The sequence below is a fragment of the Spea bombifrons genome, chromosome 5, assembly GCF_027358695.1.
Source record: "Spea bombifrons isolate aSpeBom1 chromosome 5, aSpeBom1.2.pri, whole genome shotgun sequence".
Lineage (NCBI taxonomy): Eukaryota > Metazoa > Chordata > Amphibia > Anura > Pelobatidae > Spea > Spea bombifrons.
The window spans coordinates 45,423,776-45,448,783 of NC_071091.1; the positions used below are offsets into that span (position 1 = coordinate 45,423,776).

The window sequence follows — 25,008 nt, forward strand, 5'->3', positions numbered from 1 at the left end:
ATTGGAAACATTGCATGGTCAGACCATGCCCCAGTTTTTTTTCTTGATTAGAAATAATACAGATTATAAACTCAGGGTGAAATGGAGGCTGAATGAATCTTTATTAATTTCAGAAATACAGAAATTAGAACTAAATAAACAGGCAAATATTTTTTTGAGAGAAAATGACACAAATACAGTCTCTGACTCAACACTATGGTGCGCTATGAAAGCCTCACTTCGAGGACACTTAATCAAATTTAGGTTCTCAAATTAAAAAGAAACAGGGACTACAAATAACAGACCTATACGTAAAACTCGCCCAATTGGAGAAAATAAATAATAAAATAAATAGAGTTCCTTCTTTAATCTTGAATAGGCAAATAAAAGAAGTACAAACCGATATCAAAGAGAAATAATAGAAGAACATAATAAAGCATAATAAAGATTGAAGCAAAAACGGTACTATAGTAACACAGTAGCAACGTGTTTGACGAACCGACTTAACCCCTTCATTCCCCTATAGACGTACCGGGACGTCCAAAAAGCGCCCACAAAGAAACCCCTATGGATGTCCCGGTACGTCCAGCCCTTCGTGCAGCGTCAGGGACACATCCCTGCCGCTGCACGGGAGACCAGGCTGTCGTTTGATAGCCTGGATTCCCCCCTGGCAGCAGAAGCCGGCATCGCCGGCTTTCTGCTGCCCGATCTCCCGTAACAGCTACCGGCAGGAAAGCCGGTAAGCTGTTACGGTTGAAAGTGCCCGATCGCGCAGTTGCAAACCCGCGATCGGGCATTCCCTTCCGGGTTGCGTCACTGCTGACGCAACCCGGAAGGTCATCGGAGGACAGGAGTCTGGCCCAAGACTCCTTGGCTGACCTATAAATTCAGACTTGAGCAAAGACCACAACATACTTTTTGAGACCTAACCAAATTCTCCCCTAAAATAAAATAGATTGGCCAAATATATTTACTTTTATATATAATAAACAAAACAGAGGAACAGTGATTTGAAGCACTATACTAAACTCCTTGTGATCAAGTATGTATGTGGTGAATTAATTATATTATAATCGGGGAAAAAAAGCCTATTAAATTAACAGGCTTGACAGAGACTCGGCTATGTTAGCTGGTAAACATGACCCTTGGGCGTTTTGATTTTGCTAATGTATTGTGTTTGCTGTCTGGACCGCAATGCCCGAGCCAGTAAGTGCCCGCTCTTGTTGCCATGCTCATAAAAGAGAGAGCGAGTGCGAAGCAATGTCCTCTGGATGTCCCGATTAAGCAACGTGGTCAAGAGACGTCTCAAATCAGTCAATTCCATGTAAGTGCATTCATTGCAGGTACTCTTGTGAAGCGCCTCTAACGTGGAAATGCTCTGAGTGAGGGTAGTGATTTGCCGAGTTCGAAGTTTCTTAAGGTATGACGCATGACCGATAGAGACCTCTGACTTGTGCACTTGTGAGCCTCCCACACGGTGGGGCAGCTCACCTCCGAGTCAGCGTGGTCCTGGAAAGCTGACACGAGGAAGGGGGTATGGTGGGAAAAGAGGACAGCAGTCCCTCGCAACTTAGAGCCCGCTTAATTACTGGAATAAACCTGTGGATAAGCTGGATGACAAAACGGAGGGGCGCCAACCCCACGAAGATGAGTCTCCTGCAGGAGAACAACAGACGGAGTGGCTATGCGAAGGCTCCGAAAGACCCTAGACCTCTTCTCTAGTGAATTGAGGCCTCTCATATTGATGCTTAAAACCTCAAGATTCCCTTTGCAAAAAGCAGAGGCTGGGTAGTGCATGGGGAAAAACTGTTAGAGAGAAAAAGGCAAGAAAGGGAGAACAAAAAAAGAGAAAAAAAAAGAGGGGGAGAGTAAGGTGGGAGAGGAAAGTGAGGAAAGTGGCCGGGGGGAGAAAAGGAAAGTGGGAGAGGGGGGGGGAGAAGTGAGGAAGGTGGGCGGGGAATGAGAGGTAGGTGGGCAAACGGAGAGGAGGATAAAAGGGCGAGGGAGGGGAGGTTACACAACACAAAAAGACTAAACACTGAACACAACAACGTATAGAAGCGCTAAAAGCACGCAACAGCAGTGAACGATGAGAGCAGTGGCGTTACGGCCAGACCCTCTTACAGTAGAAGACCGATCTGCTTGGGGTAAACGGAAGCACCACTGGAAGTGGTAGCGAGTTAGAGAAATAAGAAATGGGAAGTATAAACGCCGCGGTACCTCACAACCTTGTCTTACTTTTCATAGATAATAACCAAAAACCATCCGGAAACGGAACAAAAGTTACAACAACCTTATAGACCCACACCCTCAGAGGCAGAATGTGTACGTGCCCCACAGAGCAAAGGACTCAAGTGCGAGAAGCAGGTGTAGCAGACGTGTGGGGGGGGGCCTGTGTGTAGGATGATGTGGGGAGAAAAAAAAAACGGGATAGGAGTCAAACAGTCTGCAAGATCAGCAGAAGAAATGAGACATAAGTGTAAGCAGCAGCATGTTGTTGCCCGGGGCCCTGGACAGTCTCAGTCCGTCCCTGCAAGTGAACTACCTGAGAAAACTTATATTGTGACTCCCACCTTTATCTTACTCCCTTTCTATTATTTTAATTAATTATTTGTGAAAATACATTATTACTGTCATGGTGTTTGTATCCATATACCGTATTTGCTCGATTATAAGACGAGGTTTTTTTCAGAGCAAATGCTCTGAAAAATACCCCTCGTCTTATAATCGAGGTCGTCTTCTAATAAGACCTCAAAATGTCAGCTGGGGCCATGCTACTTACCGGGCTTTGGTCGCGAGCAGCAGGAGAATTGGAAGCTAGAAGAGTGTCACATAACTCTGCCTCCCCCCTCCTTCGTCTGGGGGCGGGGCCAGAGAAGTTGCACTCACAGCCGGGCCCCTGCAGAAGTCTTCGAGTGAGAGATCTGCAGTTCAGGTAAGGGGGTGGGGGGTTTGAGTGTGTGTGTGTGTGTGTGTGTGTGTGATTAATGGAATGAATGAGTATTTAAAGGCTTGTGAATGAGTGTGTGTTAGTATGGATGTGTAAGGGTGGTGGTAGCATGGCATAGGGAGGCTGTACTCACACTCCTATCATCCTCAGGTTCCAGCATGTACTGGCTGCCTTGGCTTGATAGGAGTGTGATTGCTGTTAGCAGTTTATATACACATATGTGTGTGTGTGTATATATATATATATATATATATACATATACATATATATATACATATACATATATATATACATATACATATATATACATATACATATATATGTATATATGTATGTATATGTGTATATATATATATGTATATATGTATATATATGTATGTATATATATATATATATATATATATATACACCTCCAGAAATGCCTTTTAACCCCCTATATGCCACTCTGGCATATAGGGGATTAAAAGGCATATCATGGGGCAGAGTGGTATATAGGAGGGTATAAGACATTTCTGGAGGCAGAGTGGCATATAGAGGGTTAAAAGGCACATCATGGGGCAGAGTGGCAAATAGGGGGTATAAGGCATTTCTGGGGGCAGAGTGGCAACCCTGGGGGCAAATGTGCATAACTGGGGGGGCAGGTTGGCAAATAAAAGGAAATAAAAAATATATATTTTTCTCAATCATAGCTTGTATTAAATATGAAAATATTGTTTACATGAATTAATATTTACTAGTAAAACTTTTTTTCCTATAGGGTAGTCTTATATTCAGGCTTTTTGTTTTTTTCCTAAATTAATATTTAGATTTTGGGGGGTCGTCTTATAATCGAGCAAATACGGTAATTTGATTAATTTATCCAAGAAAAAATGTAACCATTAATAATGTTATCACTAATGATATTTGAATGTTAAGCCATACAGTTTTCTTATCTTAATAAAACTTCCCATACTTTTGTCAAATCTATGGTTCTTTCCCTGCATCATTCCACCTTCCCACTCCCATGCCCCCACTAGTCTCTCCTCTTTATTAACTCTTTAAGTTAAATCTTCTACTAAGGTTATAATTATGTTGGTGATTACTCCCCCCCCCAAAAAAAAAAACTGTGTATTCTATCTCTTCCAGGGAGACCAGCAGCAGTCAAGCCCTGTACAAAACTGGTATTAACCAAAGGAGTTAACGCTGCACTGTCGCTCTTACGGAGTGATCAGGCAGCATGGAGATGCAAAATCTCTTGCTGTGACGCTTGTGAAAGCTCTCTGGTGTGGTCACAGTGCATCCTGGGGTGGGTGTCACCTGCCATATAGTGTATGAAGAATGTTGATGCCCCGTGGAGGGCTTTAAAGCAACACCATTAGAGGAAATGATCATCGTTTTCTAAGCTTGTTTATCCCCTTCAGTCCCAGGGGTTTTTAGTACCTCAAAGCCCGGAGCAATGTTGTGATTTTTGAGGTATGTCGGTTCAGCGATTATTATATATGTTGTCAGGAGAAATAATTTTTTGGTGTTTTTTATTTCAGGTAACCCTTTGTGAAGCACCCATCCCAAAATGTGCATGGCATGTGAAAAGTTAGTAAAAAAACCTCAAACTCCTATATTTCCATTAGATTTGTGGTTGCTGTGGGACATCTAGAAAGGTGAGTAGAGTGTCTTTGAAATCTTTGAGGTGTGTGCTTTGAGGGATTATATAGCTTTATGGGGTTAAATTGACATTTTGGACCTCTATCGTGTCTCAAATGAGACATGGGCCCGGTAAAGTTACCGTATTTGCTCGATTATAAGACGAGTTTTTTCCCAGAGCAAATACTCTGAAAAATACCCCTTGTCTTATAATCAGGGTCGTCTTATAATCAGACCTCAAATAGGTCTGACTATGAGACTAAGATCCAGATCCCCCGCAGCGCTGCAGGGAACCTTGATCCTCCTGTCTTATGCCCCCCCCTCCAATTTACCGTTCTTCTGACTCCCAGTGTATTGTCCGGGCAGCAGGTAGAGGTCTACGCGATTCGCGTAGGCAATTTCTGCTGCAGTCGGAAGGAGGTGCGGTTAGCAGCGGGGGTTGTCTTCGTCCATCGCGCAGACCTTCCCCGTCTTTCAGAGAACAGGGATTTCAGACAATGCAGTAGAGCAGCAGTCCTCCGCATTAAATTAACCATAAAGACCCCCATTAACCATAACTGCCCCTAAATTAACCCTAAATTAACCCTAAAGACCCCATCAACCATACCAATGTATTAGTTAATTTATCTGGAGTACGTGCAATTACCGTATTTGCTCGATTATAAGACGAGGTTTTTTTCAGAGCAAATGCTCTGAAAAATACCCCTCGTCTTATAATCGGGGTCGTCTTCTAATCAGACCTCAAATAGAGGTCTGATTAGGAGACTAAGATCCAGATCCCCCGCACCGCTGCAGGGGACCTGGATCCTCCTGTCGTCGCCCCCCCCCAATTTAACGCCCCCCCACACACACACACACTTACCGGTGCTTCCGGAGGTGAAGTTGGCAGCGGGGGTTTGTATGCGTCCGTCGCAAATACCTTCCCCGGCTGTCAGAGATCTGAGTTCCCCGCACCGGTGCGGGGAACTCTGATCTCTGACAGCCGGGGAAGGTATTTGCGACGGACGCATACAAACCCCCGCTGCCAACTCCACCTCCTTCCGGCTGCCGCGGAATGAGACGTCAACCCGCTGCCCCGGCAATACAGCAGGAAATTGGAAGCACCGGTAAGTAAGTAAGTAAGTGTGTGTGTGTGTGTAGGGCATTTCTGGAATGCCTTATACCCCTATATGCCACTCTGGCACTTAGGGGGTTAAAAGGCATATTATGGGGCAGAGTGGCATATAGGGAGGTATAAGGCATTTCAGGAGGCAGAGTGGCGTTAAGGGGGCATTTAATAGTGCACTCTGCCTCCTGAAATGCCTTATACCTCCCTATATGCCACTCTGCCCCATAATATGCCTTTTAACCCCCTAAATGCCAGAGTGGCATATAGGGGTATAAGGCATTTCTGGAGGCAGAGTGCTCTATATAATGCCTTTTAACTCCCTTAATGCCACTCTGCCTCCTGGAATGCCTTATACCTCCCTATATGCCACTCTGCCCCATAATATGCATTTTAACCCCCTAAATGCCAGAATGGGATATAGGGGTATAAGGCATTTCTGGAGGCAGAGTGGCACATAGGGGGTCAAAAGGCATACCATGGGGCACAGTGGCATATAGAGGGTTAAAAGGCATATCATGGGCCTCAGTGCCATATTGGTGTGGCAAGCCTGGGGGCAGATGTGCGTAACTGGGGGACAGGTTGGAAAATACAAGAAATAAAAACAAAAAAAATATTTTTCTCAATCATAGCTTTTATTAAAAAAAAAATAGTTTACATGAATTAACATTTACTGGTAAAACTTTTTTCCTTTAGGGTCGTCTTATATTCAGGCTTTTTCTTTTTTTCCTAAGTTAATATTCAGATTTTGGGGGGTCGTCTTATAATCGAGCAAATACGGTAATTTAGGGGCCTTTATGGCTACTCAGGTGCTAAGGGTTAATTTAGGGGCAGTTATGTTTGATGGGGTCTTTAGGGTTAATTTAGGGGCAGTTATGGTTAATGGGGTCTTTAGGGTTAATTTTAGGGGCAGTTATGTTTGGAGTGTTTAGGGTTAATTTAGGGGCCGTTATGGTAAATGGGGTCTTTAGGGTTAATTTAATGCTGAGGATTGAGGGTTAATTTAATAAGGTTAACTTGAGGTGCAGTTAGAGGTAAAGGTGGGCAAACTAAGGGGAATCTAAATCCTGGGGGGCAGTGAAGATTAATCCTATATTTATTTATAAAAGGATGGTGTCAGTGAGATACTCTGAATCATTCTCTGAAGGATTCCAATTTCTGAATCATTCTCTGAAGGATTCCAATCTCTGAAGGACTCTGAATCTGAGTCATCGTTCCTCTGTGAATCAATGAGCTGTAACCTGATCCCAGAGTCTGTGTCTGTGTGCTGTGCAGATGACGCACTCTAGGATCAGGCTACAACTGCATGATTCACAGACTGAACTGTTCAGTCTACTGAACCGATTCATCCGGATCACTGAAAAGAATCGGATTAAAAGAACAATTTGTTCATGATCCGGACATCGCTAATCAGAGACCTTCAAATGGTGCCTGAAGGAAGAAGGCTTCCAATTTATCTTGAACTAGCCATATTTTTTTTTCACATGTTGTACTTCCACCTTTTTCTCCAGTTCCTTATTTGGGGACAAGTTTCATTAATTATGATATAATTTTGGGACATATGGGACTTGTTCTCACCATATGTAGATGGTAAATAGTTAAGTTAGGGCCCATTGTCATCTGCATACGGTGAAATTTGTGAAAACTGGATGTCTGAAACTGACGCTATTGAAAAGTCAAGAAGAGCGGTCTGTAGGAATCTGACATGTTTTTACGGTCTATAGCAGGGACGTCCAAGTTTTTTCTGCAGTGGGCCACTTCATCAGAATTGTATACGTGCGCGGGCCGCACTCATTTTTCACTGTGAGAAAATATGGACTTTAATAAAATATGGACTTTAATAAATAACACAAAACCTTTACTTTTCCTCTCACTGATTTCTGGGCCTAGAAAGTTTTGTGACTAAAAATTCAGGATTCAGGATAATTAAAAACGAAATAGTTCTATTTATTCTAGAGATGCACCAAAATCAAAATTCCGGACCAAAACATTCATGGTTCACTTAGCCAAAACCGAAAAGGACCCCCCACCTTTAAAAATAATAATAAAAACTCACATTTTTAATAAAAGTAGGTAACACACCATAATTTGACAAAAAAAAATTAGCAATATGACTTGGCATAATAGGACTGTGCTTTCTGTGATTGCTGTTTTCATCACACTGCCATGCCAAGTCAGCCAGTACATGCTGGTACAGGGTGGCTGTAAGTGATGTGCAGACCCCATACTGCTGGCAACATAAATACACAAGGGGGACAGCTAGCTAGGTTTCAGCATGTACTGGCTGACTTGGCATGATAGGAGTGTGATTGCTAACAGCTACACATTCAGCAGTTACACATCCATGCTATCACACACACACACACACACACACACTCATTCGTTCATTCGTATACTCATTCATTCACAGATTCATTCCCTCAATCACGCATACTCATTCAAATACCCTCCCCACCCCCTTACCTGCACTGCAGCTCCCTCGATGCCACTCACAGACTTCAGCAGGGGGCGCGGCCTCCCTCTGCATTCTCTGGTACTGTACAGAGGAAGCAGGACTGGAGCAGAGTCATGTGATGTCACGTGAACTCTGCTGGTTTCCGTTTCCTCTGTGCAGTACAAAAGACCCTCCCACAGGTAAGTAGCAGGGCTCTTGTTGTAGCAGGGCTCGAGGTGCGGCCCGCGTAAGATCGGTTGCCCTGGCTGCCGATCTTACGCGGGCCGCACCTCCAGGCCGCATGTTGGACGCCAGTGGTCTATAGTATTGCAAGACTCCTTCAAGGTATTTCTTTAAGTATTCATGTTTTTTTTTCCCGTAAGTTCAAAACACTTAAATGTAATTTCATTCCTTGTAAAAAAAAAAAAAAAAATAAAAAAAATAAAAAAAAAATATTTCATTTACTGTTAAAATAAAATTTTAATATGGATCCACCCTTTATTTCAGGTCCAGTTTTACGGCTTCAGTGTCGGAAACATTTGTAACACTGATTTCCTTAGTAAAGTATACTTGTGATAAGTGTATTATACAAAAATGAAAATGTTTTGACAGCAACATTCTTTTGTCACTCTTAATTGTTAAAATTACATCCCATGTTTATTTCTTACCTTTATACAGGTTTTCTTCTTTTTTTTTTTTTAAATATTGGATACACACCTGCATCCTTTCAATATTGCAGTCATGCTGAACAGGAGTTCATTTACTACTCTAGTGGTGGGTGTTTTTATTGTTTATGTTGTGCACACCTGCTGGGTGATGTATGGAATTGTCTACACAAAACCCTGTGAAAACCTTGGTGACAACTGTATCAAGCCTTACCTCTCTAAGAGGCCAAAACTGCAGGTTAGTTTTTGAACTCTTTACAAAACTGTTATATTTTGTTAATTCATAATTTCTTTCATTCAATTCTGTACTGAAGGTCACCATGTGTTGGAATTAGTTTCCTCACAGAAACTGATTGTGGCATTCTTTTGAATAAGTTATCGACCTTTCATTAAAAGCTTTTTAGTCTTTGTATAAACAGATTTAAGTGTAAATATTTCCTTTTTCGATGCAGGTAATATGATATGCCATGTTTCATGTGCCAGCTGCTAAATGTACAGTATGTTACTGTTGATGAGCATTAACACCAAGGATCTCAGTTCTTTAACAAAGTCAATTTGAAATACTGTTTTGTGTGGTAGGGCTCATTTTAATGAACCAAAACATTTCCATATATTCCTGTAAAATCAAACTACCCCCCTTTAAATTAGTATTACTCTTTGTGACACAATAACCTGTCATACAGGGCCCCCAAAGTACTCGGAAATGGCTCCAGTCTGGCTGCCAAACAAAGGTAGCGCAGGCGGGAACTCTGTTGTGTAAACTAATCCCATTAATAGGATTGCTGCCAGGGGAATTAACGTTTGGGTTATATACATGTCACGGAGCTGGATAGTCCGACCGACTATCTCCGCTGTCTTGTGCTCCCTTAGCCTGGGACAACACACTTTCCCCAGTTCCCCAGTCACCAGCCGAGACTCAGTGTAGAGTAAAACCAAACGAAGACTGATTTTGTTTTGGACACACAGAGCTGGATATACCCAGCAAAACACACATTAACATAAAACAAGATATTGGGACACAAACTGGCCCCTTAATCTGCCTCTCAGAGACAACAGGGGCAGTAACGAGATTAACAATACAATAGGGGGGGACTGATTTATACAACATTAAACTGAAAGAATGGTGGTCACTCACTGGTGGCAGATCCTGGCTGTCTGCTGGAGATAATCCCCTCAGCCAGTGATGAGATGATACTGCTGGGGGTAGCCACAGAAGCCTTTACAAACCCAGGGCCCATAGTCAATAGGGAGGAGGCTGGCAGTCAGGCTTCTCCAGTGGTCCCAGTGATGGAGGCTTCTGTCACAATTCTCCCTCCGACGAATTGGACTGACACAGGATGAGACCCCAAACGGGTTGACTCCGTAGTCAGTCAGTTTATTTGGCCCATCAATGCCCTCCCAAAATTGGTGCTCCTGCTGCTGCTGGGGAGATGGGCCGGCTGCGCCATCTCCCGGGTACCGCTGGTGCTCCTGCTGCCGTTGAGGAGGGAGGTCAGGTTGATCCGGTCCCGGAATTAGGTTCTGCCGCTGGGGAGATGGACTGGCTGTTCCTCCTCCCTGCTTCTGCTGGGGAGGCGGGTCGGCCGATGCATCTCCCTGAATTCCTGCAGCTTTGGTAGGTGCTGGTCAGAGTCCAGCGATGCTCTGTCCGGTTGCCAGCGCTTCAGCTGGGGTTAGGGGATCTTGTGGGTCGGCCTGCCGCTGGGAGGGAGGACCGGTTCCTCCACTCCTGGACATGTGAGCTGCCACTGGGGAGATGGGCGGGCTGCCGCATCTCCATGCATCCCTGTAGCCATTGAAGGTGTGGGGCAGAAGCCAGCAGCGCTTTGCCCTGTTGCTAGCTCTTCAGCTGGATGGGTGCTTGTAGAGACCGCAGTCACATCCACTACACCCAGAAAACTTTCTTCCTGTCCCTGGGAAGGAAAGCCAATTGCAAGCCCTCCCGGACCAACATCCTCAGATGTAAAATCAATTAGATCCACAATCTCTGGATCTGGTTGTGGTGTAACCTCGCATAGCTCTGGTATCGGATCTGGATTAGCTGCCCAGTATCCCTGTGACTCAGGGGTGGAGACCGCAGTCCCATCCACCCTGCCTGGATCAATATCCTCAGATGACCACTCAATAACATCCACAAAATCCCTGGACAGTGGGGCATTCTGTTGAACACTGTCGAACAGTTTTTTTTATATGCCTTCTCCAGTTCCCACTCCTGTGTAATTAAAAAGTCTAAATCACCTTTAAATCCTAGTGCATCTGGGAGGTCCCACTCCCTGAAATCCCAGATGTCCTCAATCTGCCACTCCGCTGTACTTCCGAAGTCGGGATCCTCCTGAAGACTATCCCATAATAATCCCGGGCCACCAAAAATCATAGCCCTCTGGAGAACATTCTTTCGCATTTCCCCAATATGCTTGCTCTGTATACCTCTGCAGAGCCCTATAGTGATCTTCCAGCTCTACCTCCTGTTGGATCAGCTTGTCCAATTCGGATACCCATTGCTCCTGGAGTTGCTGTCCCAGGAATGACATCCGTAGTTCCCGCTGGTCTCTAATCTTTTGTTCGGAGCTTGGAAGACACTGACCCCTGCATATAACAGCCCTCTGCCATAGTGACCATCGAACCAGTTGCCTCAGATTCTGGTATTGTTCTGTACAACGTTGTCCAGCTTTTGCATGCAGTGGGGAGCCGGAAATGGTTGAGTAGCTCCTTTAATCGTTGTTATTGCTTTTTTTGTCGTTTCAGCTTAGTGTATATACCACAACAAGGACCAGTATTACTGCTGAAAACAATGTCGATTTGGTTTTGAATGTTGACAACTTTGATGTGGAATCAAAATTTGAAAGGTATTTTCTTTGATTAGCTAAAAATATAACTTGAAATACCGTATCTGCTCGATTATAAGACGAGGTTTTTTTTTTCAGAGCAAGTGCTCTGAAAAATACCCCTTGTCTTATAATTGGTGTCGTCTTATAATCGGACCTCAAATGAGGTCTGACTATGAGACTAAGATCCAGATCCCCCGCAGCGCTGCAGGGGACCTGGATCCTCCTGTCTTATGCTGCACGACCCCCCCCCCCAAAAACTTACCGGTGCTTCTGACTCCCTGGTGTGTAGCCGGGGTAGCGTGTAGCCGGGGTAGCGTGTAGACTGCAGCGGGGGTTGTCTGTAGGACTGCAACTAACGATTATTTTAATAATCGATGAGTTGGCCGATTATTTTTTCGATTAATCGGATAAAAAATGCAATTTTTTTTTATTTAATATGATGTAATAAAAAACGTACAATTTACACTTTCATCTCTTTATTGCAATGGCCTCTCGCTATTCACCTTCTTATTTTACTGACATAATAAAAGCTACAAGAACCCAAACACAGTGTTTCTCAAACTAGGTTTTAATACAAAGTTATTAGTAAATATTAATTCATATGTTAACTATTTTTCATATTTAATAAAAACTGAGAAAAAAGCCTTGTTTATATTTTTTTATTTACCATACTGCCCCCAGTTATGCACATCTGACCCCCAGCTTGCCACTCTGCCCCATATATGCCTTATACCTCTTATATGCCAGAGATTCCACTGTGCCCCTGATATTCCACTGTGCCCCATATATGCCTTATACTCCTTATATGCCGGTGATATCCAACTGAGCCCCCTGATATACCTTTTACCCCCAGATATGTCTTATGCCTAATATCGATATGCCTAATATCGATATGCCTTATACCCCCATATGCCTTATAACTTCCAATATGCCACTCGCCCCCATTTATGCCTTATACCCCCCTATATGCCACTGTGCACCCTGATATGCCACTCCGCTCCCCATAAATGCCCTGCACCACCCTGAAATTCTCCCTGATTCACCACTCTGCCTCCCCCAGATATGCCACTCGGAAATTAATTATACCCCATACACCACTCTACCTCCCCTATACACCACTCTAACTCCTCCAGATATGCCATTCTGCGTCCCTGAAATTTGTTATACCCCCATACACCACTATAACTCACCCAAACACCACTCTGCCTCCTCCCCCCTCCCGTACACCACTCTGGCTCCTCACCCCTCCCATACACCACTCTGGCTCCTCCCCCCTCCCATACACCACTCTGGCTCCTCACCCCTCCCATACACCACTCTGGCTCCTCCCCCCTCCCATACACCACTCTGGCTCCTCCCATACTCCACTCTGCCCCCTCCCCCCTCCCATACTCCACTCTGCCTCCTGTCAGCAACGCAGGTTCACAAGACACAAGGGAGCCGGGTAGAGAGGCAGAGTGGCGTATGGGAGGGGGAGGAGCCAGAGTGGTGTATGGGAGGGTGGCTCCCATACACCCCTCTGACTCCTCCCCCCTCCCATACACCACTCTGCCTCTCTCCCGACTCCCTGGTATTTTGTGAACCTCCGTTGCTGACAGGCACTTACACTGCAGCTTCATAGAAGCCTCAGCGTAAGTGAAGGGCAGTAACGGAGGCTGTCTGTGCGATGCAGACCCCCACCAGCTGACAGAGAGGATGATCCTCTTCAGGAGACCTCGAATCTCTTTCAGCCGGTGGGGGTCTGCACGATGCGCACAGACAGCCTCCATTACTACCCTTCACTTACGCTGAGGCTTCTATGAAGCTGCAGTGAAAGTGCCTGTCAGCAACGGAGGTTCACAAACCACCAGGGAGTCGGGAGAGAGGCAGAGCAGTGTATGGGAGGGGGGAGGAGTCAGAGGGGTCTATGAGAGGGGGGAGAGAGACGGAAGTGAGAGACCGGCCGACAGTGAGGGGAATCCAGGTCCCCTGCAGCGTTGCGGGGGATCTGGATTCTAGTGTTATAATCCGATCTCTGTTTGAGGTTGGATTATATAAGGATAAAAATCGATAATGAAAATCGTTGACAACGATTTTTATTATCGATTATTATCGATTAGTTGTTTCAGCCCTAGTTGTCTGTGTCCATCGCGCAGACCTTCCCCGGCTGTCAGTGAGGAGAGTTCCCTGCACCGGTGCGGGGAATTCTCTCTGACAGCCGGCTGCAGCGGAAGTTGCCTACGCGAATCGCGTAGACGTCTACCTGCTGCCCCGACTACACACCAGGGAGTCAGAAGCACCGGTAAGGTTGGGGGGGTGTTAAATGGGGGGCATAAGGCAGAGTGCTCTGTGAAGTGCCTTTCAACCCCCTTAATGCCTCCAGAAATGCCTTTTAACCCTCTATACACCACTCTGTCTCCTGAAATGCCTTATACCTCCCTATATGCCGCTCTGCCCTATAATATGTCTTTTAACCCCCCTAAATGCCAGTCACATATAGGGGTATAAGGTATTTCTGGAGGCAGAGTGGTACATAGGGGGTCAAAAGGCATATCATGGGGCACAGTGGCATACAGAGGGTTAAAAGTCATATCCTGGGGCACAGTGGCATTTAGAGGGTTAAAAGGCATATCATGGGGCACAGTGGCATATAGGGGGTATAAGGCATTTCTGGGGCAGAGTGGCAAGCCTGGGGCAGATGTGCATAACTGGGGAGCAGGTTGGAAAATGGAAATGAAAAACAAAATATTTTTCTCAATCATAGCTTTGATTTTAAAACGAATTTTTTTTTACTGGTAAAACTTTTTTCCTCGAGGGTCGTCTTATATTCAGGCTTTTTCTTTTTTTTCCAAATTTTCAGATTTTGGGGGGTCGTCTTATAATCGATCAAATATGGTAATTAAAAAAAAAAATTTGTAAAACATAGCTAAAACTAAGATTGTACCGTTTTTGTGTCCTTGAACAATAGTGTCTCTATCCATTGTAGGTTCTGGTTCTCTGATGCTCTTGCATCATTTAGTTGGAGCTCTTGCTGGCTGGAGAGAAGCTGGCTAGTCCGACCGACTACCTCCGCTGTCTTATGCTTCCTTAGCCTGCGACACCACACTTTCCCCGGTTCCCCAGTCACTAGCCGATACTCAGTGTAGGGTAAAACCAAACGAAGACTGATTTATTTTAGACACACAGGGCTGGATATATCCAGCAAAATACATTTATATAAAATAAGATATTGGGACACAAACCGCCCCCTTAATCTGCCTCCCAGAAACAACAGGGGCAGTAACGGGATTAACAATACAATAGGGGGGGACTGATTTATACAACATTAAACTGAAACAATGGCGGTCACTCCCTGGTGGCAGATCCTGGCTGTCTGCCGGAGATGATACCCTCAACCAGTGATGAGATGATGCTGCTGGGGGTGACTCAGAAGTCTTTACAAACCCAGGGTCCATAGTCAATAGGGAGGAGGCTGGCAGTCAGGCCTCTCCAGTGGTCCAAGTGATGGAGGGTTCCGTCACACTGGCTTTCTTGCAAAATAGGTAACTTATATAACAAGGTCTGAACTGGACTAGACCTGAATATGAAGTTTGTCCCCCCTTTGCAGCTATAAAAAGCTGTTATAGTATTTCTGTGGGAATGTTTGCCCCATTCATCCAGTAGAGCAATTGAGAGGTCCGGCACTGATGTTGAATGAGAAGGGCTGGCTCGCAATCTCAATTCTAGTTCAGGTTGAGGTCTGGATTCTGTGCATGCCAGTCAAGACCTTCCACACCAAACTCATCCAACTATTTCTTTATGGACCTTGATTTGTGCACTGGGGCACAGTGATGTTGAAATAGAAAAGTTCCTTCCTCAAACTGTACCCAGTTGCAGATGGACTATATTTTAGTATTATGCGTTCTGAACACACAAGAAGCAGCCCTCCTCCTCTATGGTGTGACTATTCCTGCCACTGATTAGCTACTTAATTAGCTTCTTAATAAACTATCATTGAGATCGGTGGAACATTTTTTTTTTCTTCCACACTCGCACATGGAGGTCTGCCTCTTAGAAACTTATATGCAGGGGAGGGCTGGCAGCCTAAGGCCTGGGGGGCAAGTCTAGTCAACTGGCCCATTGCACCATCAAAGCGGCTGCGAGCGACATTGAAAGCGGCCGTCGTGCGGCAGTCACTCCACCAGCGCCTAATGAAATTAAAGTGGCCGGCGTGCACACACCGCATGCCTCAGCTCTTCATCGCACCACTTTTAAGACGAAGAGGAGCTGAGGCATGGCTGTTGGGTCTGACAGCCGCATGATGCAGGGGCGTACCTAGAGTATTTGGCACCTGTGGCAGACCCTGTATGTGGCACCCCCCCCACACACACACACACACACACTGCATAGTTTCTATGGTTAGGCAAACATTGACAGGGGTACAGCAAAATTGTTATCATTATATACTTAGGGATTACGCAGCACCGCCGTCAATGTGTGCCCATACATTGAGCCAGACACTGACAACCCCTATCACTATATACTAAGCCAAACATTGATGTGGTGTAGGCTTACCACTTTAGTGACTGGCATAGTATATAGTAGGGATGCACCGAAATGAAAATTCAGCATTCACTTGGCCAAAACTGAAAAAAAAAAGAAAAAAAACCTTTAAAATACTTTATTAAAAGTAACACCAAAATTAGACAAAAAAATCAACAATAATATTAACACACGCATATATATATATATATATATATATATATATATATATATATATATATATATATATATATATATATATATATATATATATATACACACACATATATATATAACAATAATCACAATCCTATCATGTCCAGGTTCTAGCATGTGCTGGCTGACTTAGCATGATAGGAGTGTGATTGCTGTTTGCAATTATATATATAAATATATATATATTAATACTGTCATTGAATTATTCTGTCCAATAAAAGTGTTAACACCAAAGTTGGACCAAAAAATAATTTATAACAGCAATCACACTCCTATCATGCCTAGGCAGCCACTTCATGCTGGAATCTGGGCATGAAAGGAATGTGATTACGGACTCCCTATGCCACGCTATCCCCCAACACTTACACATCCATGCTATCTGAAACCCTCATTCACAAACATTCAGCATAACACCCATCACTCTCACACACATACATTCAGCATAACACCCATCACTCTCACACACTTACATTTAGCATAACACCCATCACTCTCACACACTTACATTTAGCATAACACCCATCACTCTCACACACTTACATTCAGCAGAACACCCATCACTCTCACACACTTACATTCAGCATAACACCCATCACTCTCACACACTTACATTTAGCATAACACCCATCACTCTCACACACGTACATTTAGCATAACACCCATCACTCTCACACACTTACATTCAGCATAACACCCATCACTCTCACACACGTACATTTAGCATAACACCCATCACTCTCACACACGTACATTTAGCATAACACCCATCACTCTCACACACTTACATTCAGCATAACACCCATCACTCTCACACACTTACATTTAGCATAACACCGATCACTCTCACACACTTACATTCAGCATAACACCCATCACTCTCACACACTTACATTCAGCATAACACCCATCACTCTCACACACTTACATGTAGCATAACACCCATCACTCTCACACACTTACATTCAGCATAACACCCATCACTCTCACACACGTACATTTAGCATAACACCCATCACTCTCACACACTTACATTCAGCATAACACCCATCACTCTCACACACTTACATTCAGCATAACACCCATCACTCTCACACACTTACATTCAGCATAACACCCATCACTCTCACACACTTACTAATCAACTCTCTCCTACCTTTTCTTCTTTCACTCTCACTTTTCCTCTTCCTCCTCTTCTTCTTCTACTTCTACTTCTTCTTCTTCCTGTCCTGTGCACTGAGACGGTGGGCGTGGCTTCAGTGTTGTGCGCCGGGATTTGACATCAAGTCCCGGCGCACAGACACAGTTGCCGCGCGCACCGTTTCTGAAGGAGTGCCAGCATGGTGGCAGCCCTCAGATTAGCGGCAGCCGGGGCGGACCGCCCCCCTCCCTCCCCCGCCAGGTACGCATGACGGCCGCGTTCAATCCTGCTCGCGGCCGCTTAGCTTTTAACTTTGCGGCCGCAGCCGCATTGAATGCCTGTCTGCCGCTCGTCTGTCCGGCCCACCGGCCCGGATTTAGGGCGGCCTGGGGGGCAATTGCCCCCCTGCCCCCCGGCCCAGCCCGCCCCTGCTTATATGTATTCTGTATACAGCAGTCTGAGCACCTAAAGCCACTCCCCCCGTCATAAATGTGTAATAGCAAAGCTTTACAGATCCTGATACACAGTAATGGGAAGTGAGGTCCTTTTAAAGACCTTCAGGGTAACACCTCTTCTAAGAGATGTGCAGACTGAACAGTTAAGACGCCCCGCTGAAATGTTTTTTTTAAGAAAATACAGCAAAATGGTATGTGATTTTAAAAGGAATAAGATTTTTAAAATGTATATTTTATGTAGGGCTGCAACAAACTATTATTTTCATAATCGATTAGTTGGCCGATAATTTTTTTTTATTAATTGGATAAAAAATAATGTAAATATTTTTTAATTTAAAATAATTTAATGAACAAACTGGATGTTTAACCCCTTCAATCCCAGGGGTTTTTGGTACCTCAAAGCCCGGAGCAATTTTGCCATTTTTGCTGTCGGTTCAGCGATGATTCTCTTTTCCTGTGAATAGTGTACCCATGTAAACTATATATTGTTTTTTCAAGGAGAGATAGAGCTTTCTTTTGATACCATAGTTGGATGATTAGCTGAAAATTTAGAATGAGAAATTTAGTAAAAAAAGACTTGCCACACTGCATCCCAGATACAGTGGGGCAAAAAAGTATTTAGTCAGCCACCAATTGTGCAAGTTCTCCCACTTAAAAAGATGAGAGAGGCCTTTAATTTTCACCGTAGGTACACTTCAACTATGAGAGACAGAATGGGGGGAAGGAATACAGGAAATCACATTGTAGGATTTTTAAATAATTTATTTGCAAATGATGGTGGAAAATAAGTATTTGGTCAATAACAAAAGTTCGTATCAATACTTTGTTATATACCCTTTGTTGGCAATGACAGAGGTGAAACGTTTTCTGTAAGTCTTCACAAGGTTTTCACACACTGTTGCTGGTATTTTGAACCATTCCTCCATGCAGATCTCCTCTAGAGCAGTGATGTTTTGGGGCTGTCGCTGGGTAACACGGACTTTCAACTCCCTCCAAAGGTTTTCTATGGGGTTGAGATCTAGAGACTGGCTAGGCCACTCCAGGACCTTGAAATGCTTCTTACGAAGCCACTCCTTCATTGCCCGGGCGGTGTGTTTGGGATCGTTGTCATGCTGAAAGACCCAGCCACGTTTCATCTTCAATGCCCTTGCTGATGGAAGGAGGTTTTCACTCAAAATCTCACGATACATGGCCCCATTCATTCTTTCCTTTACACGGATCAGTCGTCCTGGTCCCTTTGCAGAAAAACAGCCCCAAAGCATGATGTTTCCACCCCCATGCTTCACCGTATTTTGCAACTTAGCATTCTTTCTCCTCCAAACACGACGAGTTGAGTTTCTACCATCTGACCATATGACATTCACCCAATCCTCTTCTGGATCATCCAAATGCTCTTTAGCAAACTTCAGACGGTCCCGGACATGTACTGGCTTAAGCAGGGGGACACGTCTGGCACTGCATGATTTGAGTAGCTGGCGGCGTAGTGTGTTACTGATGGTAGTCTTTGTTACTTTGGACCCAGCTCTCTGTAGGTCATTCATTCACTGTGGTTGTGGGAATTTTGCTCACAGTTCTTGTGATCATTTGTGAGATCTTGCACGGAGCCCCAGATCGGGGGAGATTATCAGTGGTCCTGTATGTCTTCCATTTTCGAATAATTGCTCCCACAGTTGATTTCTTCACACCAAACTGCTTGCCTATTGCAGATTCAGTCCTCCCAGCCTGGTGCAGGTCTACAATTTTGTTTCTGGTGTCCTTCGACAGCTCTTTGGTCTTGACCATAGTGGGGTTTGGAGTGTGACTGTTTGAGGTTGTGGACAGGTGTCTTTTATACTGATAACAAGTTCAAACAGGTGCCATTAATACAGGTAACGAGTGGAGGACAGAGGAGACTCTTAAAGAGGATGTTACAGGTCTGTGAGAGCCAGATATCTTTCTTGTTTGTAGGTGACCAAATACTTATTTTCCGAGGAATTTACCAATGAATTCATTAGAAATCCTACAATGTGATTTCCTGTATTCTTTCCCCCATTCTGTCTCTCATAGTTGAAGTGTACCTATGGTGAAAATTACAGGCCTTTCTCATCTTTTTTGCCCCACTCTATGCCTCATGGCCCCAGATATGGCACTCTGCCCTCCTCAGATATGCGTTATATCCCATATATACATTACATTTATTTATAAAGTGCCGGTAGATTCTGCAGCGTTGTTAGAACAATTTAGAAAGCCATACAATAACAAACTGGTGCAAGGGGAGCTTACAATCTAGTCTGTGGTTGAGGAGGAAGTGAGACAATAGGAGAGGACTGCTTGGATGGGGATGAGTTGATTTGGTTCCGATGTGTTAAAGCTGTCAATTGTTCGTATGGCTTGATTATGACGATTCCTTGGCAGAGAGCAAGTCACTAGAGACTTTTGTTAGAGCCGTCTCAGTAGAGTGAAGGGGTTTGAATGCAGATTTTAGAGGGTCAAAGAGGGAATTAAAGGAGAGGAAGTTAGTAAGGCGATTGTACAGAATCCGTTCAAGGAAAAGGAAGCAGAGAGATATGGCAGTAGTTAGAGAGATGGGATCTGAGGAAGGATTTTTAGAATGGGTGTGATTAGGGCTGCAACAACGAATCTATAAAATCGATAATTGATTCTGAAAATGATTTTCATTATCGATTAGTTGAATAGATTTTTATCGATTTTTATCGATTTTATAAAATTATTTTTTCCAGAGCAAATGCATACTTTTATAATCCGACCTGAAATATAGATCGGATTATACCACTAGAATCCAGATCCCTCGCAGCACTGCAGAAGACCTGGATTCTCCTCTGTCAGCCGGTGGGGGTGGAGGGGAGAAGCGGAGGCTGTCTACGCGCATCGCACAGACCCCCATCGGCTGCCAGAGAGGATCCAGGTCCCCTGCAGCGCTGCAGGGGATTTGGATTTTAGTGCGTGATGTGCGCAACCTCCACTACTTCCCTTCACTTCCACTTCTACCTGCCCCACCAGCGGTTAATAAATCAACAGAAGAAAAACGGGGCATCACTGGGTAAGCTAAGCCTGGAGTATTATCTTTATTTTTATGCTTATTTGCCCCATGTTTCTTCTGTTGATATAACCCCTGGTGAGGCAGGTAGAATTTTTTCGGGATCTATTTATTATGTGCATTTATATTAAAACATATATTTTTATACCTATTTTAGTTCCGTCAGCTTTTCTTATATCGGGGAGGGGGCATATCAGTGGTATATAAGGGGTAAAAGGCATATCAGGGGGCATAGGGGGTATAAGGCATGGTGGCATATCAGGGAGTATAAGGCATATCGGGGGGCACAGTGGCATATCGGGGGTGTAAGGCATATCAGGGGGCACAGTGGCATATAAGGGGTAAAAGGCATATCAGGGGGCATAGTGGGATATAGGGGGTATAAGGCATATTGGGGCATAGTGGCATATCAGTGACATATCAGGTAGTATATGGCATATCAGGGGGGCACAGTGGCATATCAGGGGACAGAGTGGCATATATGGGGCTATAAGGCATATCAGGGGGCACAGTGGCATATCGGGGGTAAAAGGCATATCAGGGGACAGAGTGGCACCTCTGGCATATAGGAGGGTATAAGGCATATATGGGGTAGAGTGGCAAGCTGTGGGTGAGATGTGCGTGACTGAGGGCAGGTTGGCAAATAAAAAAAAATATAAACGAGGCATTTTTCTCATTGGTTGTGTTCAATAGGAAAAAATAGTTTACATGAATAAGTATTTACCAGTAAAACTTTTTTTGGTATTAAAACTTAGTTTGAGAAATAATGTGTTTTGGGTTCTTGTACCTATGCAGCCCTATGTGTGATTAGCACATGCTTGAAGGCTTGAAGTACAGTTACAGATGATAGAGAAAGATTCAATAGATGGGTAAGTGATGGACCAAGGGATGGACATACAGTGGATATAAAAAGTCTACTAATTAAAGAATTAGACAAAGATAAATCCTGTCACAGCAATCCATCTTTTTGGGTAGAAGTCTATTAGCATGGCACATCTTGACGTGGCAATATTTGCCCACTCTTTGCAAAAGCGCTCCAAATCTGTGAGATTGCGAGGACATCTCCCGTGCACAGCCCTCTTCAGATCACCCCACAGATGTTCAATGGGATTAAGGTCTGGGCACTGGCTGGACCATTTCAAAAGGTTAACTTTTCATAATTCCCTCCACCTTGGCTAAGGCCCCCGTTCCAGCTGAAGAAAACCAGTCCCAAAGCATGATGCTGCCACCACCATGCTTCACTGTGGGTATGGTGTTCTTTGGGTGATGTGCACTGTTTTTGCGCCTAACATACCTTTTGGGATTATGGCCAAAAAGTTCAACATTGGTTTCATCAGGCCATAACATATTTTCCCACATTTTCCTTGATATTTTTGCAAATTTCAGCCGGGCTTGGGTGTTTATCTTTGTAAGAAAAGGCTTCCGTCTTGCCACCCTACCCCAAAGGGTAGGTTGTCAGACACGTAACAGTGCAGGAATTGCTCCAAAGCTTGGTTAGACTGCTCTGCAGCCCTTTTGGACTGAGGGTCATAGGCAGAGGAGGAGGATAACTTGATGCCTATTTTAGCGCAAAAGGCACGCCAAAACCTGGAAATAAACTGGCTCCCGCAATCAGAGACAGTGTCAATGGGTAACCCGTGCAGACGGAAGACTTCCCTGGCAAAGACCGAAGCCAATTCAGGAGCCGAGGGTAGCGTTTTTGGTGGGTTTACAAAACCGGTCGACAACCATGAGGATAAACGTGTGCCACCAGGAGGTGGGCAAATCTACGATAAAATCAATGGACAAGTGTGTCCAGGGGCGCTCACCAGGTGGTATGGGCTCGAGTAGACCCACTGGAAGGTGCTTAGGAGTCTAACTCCGAGCGCACGTTTGACATGCTGCTACGAAGGAGGCAACATCCTTTCTCAGATCAGGCCACCAAAATAAACGAACCAAACCATCTGATTTTTTTACCTGGATGCCCGGCCGGTTTGGTATCGTGGTAAGTGTGCAGCAATTTGATCCGAAGTTCAGAGGGCACAAAACTCTTACCACAAGGCTTCCCCCCTCCGGGAAGCTTTGGGTTGGGCAACCAGAATCCTCTCACCCAATGGAGAGGTCAAGTTGGTCCGGATGGTAGCCAAGATATGATCAGGTGGGATGATATTGGCTGGGGCCATCTCCTCTCTGGACAACGGGGAGAACTGCCTTGACAGAGAGTCTACCTGTCCCCAGTAAATAGGATACGATGTAGTGGGGCAGAGACAAAAACAAAACCCAGCGTGCTTGCCCTGGGGATAACCACTTGGTCTCAGAGAGAGATATGATGTTTTTATGGTCTGTCAGGATGAGGATTGGAACACTGGTATCCTCCAGTAAGTGTTTCCATTCCTTGGGGGCCAGAATGATGGCCAATAACTCCCTATCCCTAATTTCGTAGTTGCACTCAGCCGGTGGCAACTTTTTTGAAAAGAACCCGCAGGGGTGCAGGGAACACTCCGGGTTAGGACGTTGAGACAGGAGGGTGCATCGACCTCCAGGACAAAAGACTGTGCGGCGTCTGGGTGGAGCAGGATAGGAGCTGAGGCAAAGGCAGTTTTCAGTGATTTAAATGCTCTGGCGAACATTTGGGGTCACCCTCTTTCCGAGTCATGTCTGTGATGGGCTTCGCTATAGAGGAAAAGATTTTAATAAACTTCCTGTAGTAGTTGGCGAAGCCCAGGAAATGCTGCTTGAAATGCAACCCCAGTGGATGTGGCCATTCCAACACTGAGGACAGCTTTTGTGGGTCCGTAGCAAACCCCTCCTTTGAAATTGCATATCCCAAAAAGGTTACTTGCTTCCTGCGGAATTCACACTTTTCCAGTTTGCAATTTAACCCGTTATCCCTGAGTTTCTGTAAGACTCAACATAGGATTGATGATTCTCAAGAGAAGGAGAATGAATCGTTCCTGGAAAACGGCCAAGGCATTGCATAAACCAAAGGGCATTAAGAGTTATTTGTAATGGCCCACTGTGATGGGAACGACCTGTACCCCGACTGGGTACTCCCGCCAAACGTTGCTTCCTCCTGCCGGGACACCAACAATTAACCCCTTCAGCGCCAGGCAGAACCAGCATTGTAGATAGAAGGGGGACGACGCTGCACCGGAGCTGCGTTTGGCACTGTGGCTATCCGAAGCTTAGCTACACAGCATATTGTTCTGAAGAGGACAATAAAGGATCATAGCAGCCCACCCCAAGCATTAGGCAATACTCATGTTGAGATGAAAACAGGACTCTTTATTTAAACCAAATACAGAGCTAAATATACACAAGTAAGAAAAGGGCCAAGACAAATATCACAGGATCTAATTACAATGTCAGGAAGGAAGTTGTGACGGAAGCCTCCATCACTGGGACCACTGGAGAAGCCTGACTGCCAGCCTCCTCCCTATTGACTATGGGCCCTATGGGACTATGGGTTTGTAAAGATTTCTGTGGCTACCCCCAGCAGTATCATCTCATCACTGGCTGAGGGGATTATCTCCAACAGACAGCCAGGATCTGCCACCAGGGAGTGACCACCATTCTTTCAGTTTTATGTTGTATAAATCAGTCCCCCCCCCCATTGTATTGTTAATCTCGTTACTGCCCCTGTTGTCTCTGGGAGGCAGAGTAAGGGGGGGGGTGTCCCAATATCTTGTTTTATGTTAATGTGTGTTTTGCTGGATATATCCAGCACTGTGTCCAAAATAAATCAGTCTTCGTTTGGTTTTACCCTACACTGAGTCTCGGCTAGTGACTGGGGAACCGGGGAAAGTGTCTTGTCCCAGGCTAAGGGAGCACAAGACAGCGGAGGTAGTTGGTTGGACTAGCCAGCTCCGTGACATTGGTGGCAAGCGGCGGGATTTCTTCTTAGTCTGAGGGACACTTACTTCCTATTGCGATTGACCGACAGGACGGCAGACTTCGGTCGCCTTGACAAGGACATGGATGGGGGTATCAGAATTCCAAGGGGTTACTGCGGGTCATCCTCTCCTGCTACACCACTACTCTGCCTACAGAACAATACCAGAATCTGAGGCAAGTGGTTCGACGGTCACTATGGCAGAGGGCT

At 44.9% G+C, this 25,008-nt stretch overlaps 2 protein-coding genes across 2 annotated transcripts in view; one reads left to right on the forward strand and one right to left on the reverse strand.

Moving 5' to 3' along the window:
• Nucleotides 1-25,008, reverse strand: part of LOC128497653 (uncharacterized) — a 167,417-nt gene that overhangs the window by 104,731 nt on the left and 37,678 nt on the right. The window lies entirely within an intron of this gene.
• The window catches only part of CLPTM1L (CLPTM1 like), a 168,281-nt gene continuing 152,056 nt past the window's right edge, over nucleotides 8,784-25,008 (forward strand). The window contains exons 1-2 of the mRNA XM_053467315.1: nucleotides 8,784-8,991; nucleotides 11,499-11,599. Coding sequence (XP_053323290.1) covers nucleotides 8,830-8,991; nucleotides 11,499-11,599 — 263 coding nt within the window. The 5' untranslated portion in view covers nucleotides 8,784-8,829. The remainder of the gene's footprint in view (nucleotides 8,992-11,498; nucleotides 11,600-25,008) is intronic.